Below are 5,257 nucleotides of genomic sequence, written 5' to 3' on the forward strand. Positions count from 1 at the left end.
GAGTCACCTAAACTCAGCAAAAGAGGAAGCAGCAACCTAATCTGACCTACTGTTTTGTTTTGTTTTTCTCCAAGCAGCTGACCTGACCTCGAAGAGGTGATTTATGGCCCCTCCAGCAGAAAGGCTGGGAGCAGTGGTTGAGTTGGTGGAGGAGCCCTGCTGCGCACGAAGAGAGTGAAGATGGGAGGAAGTTAGGGGGTCTGGTTTGGTCTGGCAATCAGCCAGGGCTTGCTGGCTCCAGGACCGGCTGCTTTTCAAATGAGTGGAGAAATAAGGTATTTCAAACTATTACTGTTACCCTCTCGCATCTGGCCAGGGCATACATCAGCTACTTCTCCACTATTTGGCTTGTGAGGATGCTGGTGGATCAAAGACGTGTTTTGTAACACCCTAAAAATGGTGAAGAGGCCAGCAGCATCGACCAGGGTGACCCAGCATTGGCGGGCCGTCTTGTGTGGATTTTCAAGGGTATATGTGTGTATGAGTGCCCTGAACAAGGTACCTGTCAGTCGAAGATGACGTTGTTCTAAGTCCCTGTGCAGTAGTAGGGAGTTTGRTATACAGCACTGAAAGAAATCGGATTGTTTTTTTTAATATAYCATTCCTTCTTGTCTCTTTCAGATGGATTTCAAGAAATTCAATATGCTTGTTTGCCTCATGGGGCTCAGCTGTGCTAGCTTATGGTTTTTGTACATCAGTTTGACTGAATTCTGTATATTCTGTGAAAAGAGCCAAAATCACATAATCCCCTCACGGACTTTTAGGAGAAGCGGTGAAAACTTCTCGCTGCTCCCRGAAACCGACTGCCATAAGAATCCCCCATTCCTCGTCCTGCTCGTGACGTCCTCGTGCCCCCATGTCAACGCCAGGATGGCCATCCGGCAAACCTGGGGCAAGGAGAGAATCRTCGCCAGCAAACGCATTGTAACATATTTCCTCCTGGGAATGTCTGTGAATCACAGTGAGCAGGCTGATATTGTTGCTGAAAGCCAAAAATACAAAGACATCATTCAAAAGAACTTCACAGACACGTACTACAATTTGACTTTGAAGACCATGATGGGAATTGAGTGGATTCACAAATTTTGTTATCAGTCCAGCTTTGTGATGAAAACTGACACAGATGTGTTTGTCAATGTGTTTTACCTCGCTGAGCTTCTTCTAAGAAAAAAGAGGAGCACGAGATTCTTCACGGGCTTTTTAAAACCGCACGAGTACCCTATCCGGAAAACAAACAGTAAGTGGTATGTGAGCAACGAAGAATATCCAGGAGACACCTACCCRCCGTTTTGTTCAGGGACTGGCTATGTTTTGTCCACTGATGTTGCTAGTGAGATCTATAACATTTCAGAGAGCATCCCGTTTATTAAACTGGAGGATGTGTTCATAGGACTGTGCCTTGCCAAATTAAAAATCCGGCTGGAGGAGCTTCATTCAGAGCAGACATTTTTTCCAGAACGGATTCAGTTCTCTGTTTCTCGCTTTAAGAAAATCGTGATGTGCCATGAAGTAAAGCCAGCTGAGCAGCTGAGCTTCTGGAATGACTTAATGGAGCCATAAAAAAGCCATGGAGTGCTCTAGCACCTTACTTGCTCAAATTTACAAATTGAAATGCTCAGAATTAGCAGGGCTGCTCTTTATTTCAGCAAAACTCTCAACTCCAGACCTATTATGTTAAAGACTTTTTAAATGAGTATTTTAATCTCCACTTCTGCCTAAGAACATGCAAGTGTCTTTCTTACCCATTCACTCCTGTCTCCTTGCATCCCTTTCTACATAACTTACAAACTTCTTTTTTTCCTGAAAGATGCAGGCCCACAAAACAGCTCTCAACATGGACCAGCTCTCCAAATCTTGCCACTCCAGGACTGAGCTAATTTCTGCAGTGCCAAACTAAAGGTCAAGTTCCACTCAGAGGGAAAATTTGCACCCTCTTCCCTGTTCCCCTTGGCAGATTACTATGTTCACACACATCTGTGCAGGCATTTAAAAGGTGTTTGTAGTTGGCAGGACTCTTCCTTGCTGTTATAGGAAACTGYAGCCCTGCCCTTGCGTTGGGCAAGACGGTGCAGAGGCATAGGTTCCTCCTCAGTTCTGCTGGGTTTGTTTGCACAGGCAGAGGAATTTGCCTGTACAACACGCTTGGGACCACCATGGGTGACCTTAGGTATTGCAGGCCACCCTGTGAACAGGAAGGCTGCTGCATCTGTTTTCCTATGCACGTCTCCTGCTGCAAATGATGTGCAGTAGAACCGGATCTAAGCTCGGTGGAGAGTGTACTGTTCCTTTCGATTGCCTTAGACTACACCCTGGAGACACCCTTCAAATTTGTGACTCACTTTGAATGCTTGAAAGCTGCTGTAAGTGGTTTATCAAAGCTAAACTAGAGTCGCTTACAATGAGCTAGACTGTATGTCTGGTTTAGATGTTTTGCTATCAGGAACTGGGTATAGATAGGGGAGAAGACAGGAGGACTTTTTCTCCTGTACTGAGGACTGGGAGCCTCATTTCTTGTTTCGTTAGCAACCAAAGACTCATGAAATCAGTGCGATGTTTGTGGGTTCGAGGGATACAGAATTGAGTCTGTACAGTAGTTACTGTGGAAAGTACATCTGATACATGAGGATGGAGGAGGAAGTTCATACAATCATGGCTTATGCGGTACTGTCCAGCACTTTTTTAAAATTATTTTTGCTTTTGATTTACTCTCCAGGCAAACAAAAGGTCGRTTCTAGTAGCAAATAAGTATTGAATGCCTATGTATGAAATACTTTTTTATGAAAATGAGCTTGAAATCTTATATGGAATTTTATTTGGTGGGTTGCCTGACTCTAGTCAAACCCAGGAGGTGTATACTACTCTCCCACTTACTGTATATACCGTATATACACAGGATGCAGTAAAAAGCATGGAGGTAACATATGAAAAGTTAGATAGCAGTGTGCTGCCCAGGGGCCTGTGTTTAACCCTGTCGATCTATGCACTGTTTAAGCCTGTGTGCGCTCTGGTTAGCCGTGCCTGCAGCACGCTGCAGGCGTGCTGCACAGCCCGAGCGGGGCTGCAGCGTGCACCCCTGGGTCTCCTGGCCCCAGGCACCGGTCCCGGCCACCTCCCGCCTCCCTGGGGCCTGCGGAGCCGGGAGGAGAGCACGACCCATGCCTCCAGCTGCAAGAAGGATAAAACGAGTAAAGGTGGATACTTAACTGAGAATCTTAGGTTGGCTGAAAAAGTTCAGCACGGTCAGTATTTCCTCAGTCTCTTCCGAGGGGGTCACRTGGAAAGACCCAGCACAGAAAAGAGCAGGGAATGCTGTAGATATTGCAGTCTTTTGAGGCTTTCAATGACTTATTTTCTGATACAAACTTTGGATTTATTTATTTTTTAGTATTTATTTTTATTGAATTTGATAAGTTCTGGCCAAGTATCCCTTTTTATTTGCTTGTGTCTGAAGAGTAGGATAAATGTTTTCAGCAGGAATATGCCCATCCTAAGAAGTGTTTCATAATGGTAAAAATACGCTGTATATTTTCTTCTGATGTAGAGCAGCCTGAGCTCATGCATTTATTTTTGGCAGCTGATGATGAAATAAATCTTTTTGTTTGTTTGGCAGAAGAATGTTCTGCTTTATTTTAAGGAAATTTCCCGTTGAGGWAATAGCTATGTGTATAGTGTTTGCAGAGACATGGCTTACCCGGCTGGTCAGGTGGGCGAGCAAAGGAGGTGTTTGCCCTTCCGTTAGCRTGTACCCCATGCCATGGGGTGGGGAGCCTTGCTCCAGGTTGACTGGCATCTCGCTGCCTGCCATCCTAGCCTGCAGCTGCATCTGCCCTTGGCCTCAAAGCCCTGCTGTAGCACATCTGCTTTTGCCGCTGCCTTCAGCAGGCATGAATGGTCAGACTTATAAAGCCTAGTAAGAGTGCTTTAATCGCTTTGCTTTCCAYGTAACCTGCAGAAGTGTTTTTTTGCCATTCACTATTGTAGCCAAGGTGCAAGCTGACAACTGCTTAAATTTAGAGCAAAATGCTGAACATTAAGAGAATGCTTTCTGGCCTCTCCTAGCGCCCCCCTTGTAAGGGTCTGTGAGCTGAGGCTACACGGAGTGGCCTAATATTCCTCCTGGCCTCTTCTTGTATTGAGAGAAACACTCTCACGGCCCTCGTGGATCCCTCGTCCCTCTGCACACCATAGCGGACGCTGCACTTCCACCATTAACTTGCCCACCTCCGTCAGGTGTTGAGATCGAAGAGGTCTGGTGGCACGTGGCTTCGGGGATGGTGCAGCTGCTGGTCTTCTTCCAGGCTGTGTGTGTGGCCAAAGGGTCAAGTCTCCCCTTGAAGGGAGAGTTTTTTGGGTTGCTAGCCCAGAGGACGGCTGCTCTTGAATGACACTAGAATATGCCTTAGCTGAGCTGTTTGTGGCCTTCTGTCATCATACAAAAGTCACCTTTGAGGACCAGGTTCTGCTAGCCTTCTTGACTATGGGTTTTATATTGGTTCAGGAGCGTTCCTACCTACTTGAAAATAGCTACTAATGGGGAAGATGGTGCTGCTCTCTGTTAACCACRTTTGCAGAAGCTGCCCTGATGTTTCTGAGACAGAAACTCGGGCTAAATTCACAGTCCTCTGTCATCGGGAACAAGGTCCTCAGGGATCTTGTAACAAACCATCCCACTCTGGATGTTTCTAGGGAGCGTACTTGTAAATCTGGTGACCTGTGGAAGATTCCCATTTATCTATTTATTACCTCATTCAAAGTATGTCACTCCTACTGAATATATGCTGTTAAGCATCTAGTGGGCTGCTCATCTGAAGGACTTCGATTATCACTACTAAACATCCAATAAGCAGCAAATGAGCACAGATTGAAATGTTATGGATTCACATATCTTGTGCCTGTCCTTTGGCTAGTTAGGTCCCCAAGTGAATGGTTTAGACTGCTGTATGTTATTTTCCTGGATACACGAACTTCTTTGTTCTTATATAAATGAGAAATGGATTTTTTAATTCTCTCCAYTCAGTAGGCTGCCCTGAAAAAGAATATAGTAAATGAATAATTAATTACTTAAAATATAATGTTATAGTGCTGGAAAAGATGACATAAGAAAAGAAGCTGATTGCATGTAAAGCCAACTCACTTATTTAAACAAAACCAATATACTAGTCATTATAAATGCATCAGCAGTGAAATTAGCTTTTGCTGCTTAGGCCATGGGTCATGACTTCTAGCACAATCACGACTGTGCATTAGTGGCCTTTTG

The 5,257-nt window shown here is 45.0% G+C and overlaps 1 protein-coding gene across 1 annotated transcript; it reads left to right on the plus strand.

The window, feature by feature from the left end:
* Positions 1 to 621: 621 nt before the first annotated feature.
* B3GALT5 (beta-1,3-galactosyltransferase 5) lies at positions 622 to 1,658 on the plus strand. The gene has a single exon (XM_085304523.1). The coding sequence runs from the start codon at positions 622 to 624 to the stop codon at positions 1,558 to 1,560; it is 939 nt and encodes a 312-aa protein (XP_085160649.1). The 3' UTR covers positions 1,561 to 1,658.
* Positions 1,659 to 5,257: the final 3,599 nt, after the last annotated feature.

This window comes from Rhea americana, unplaced genomic scaffold (assembly GCF_003343005.1).
Source record: "Rhea americana isolate MKP2758 unplaced genomic scaffold, rheAme1 scaffold_101, whole genome shotgun sequence".
In the NCBI taxonomy this organism is placed as follows: Eukaryota; Metazoa; Chordata; class Aves; order Rheiformes; family Rheidae; genus Rhea; species Rhea americana.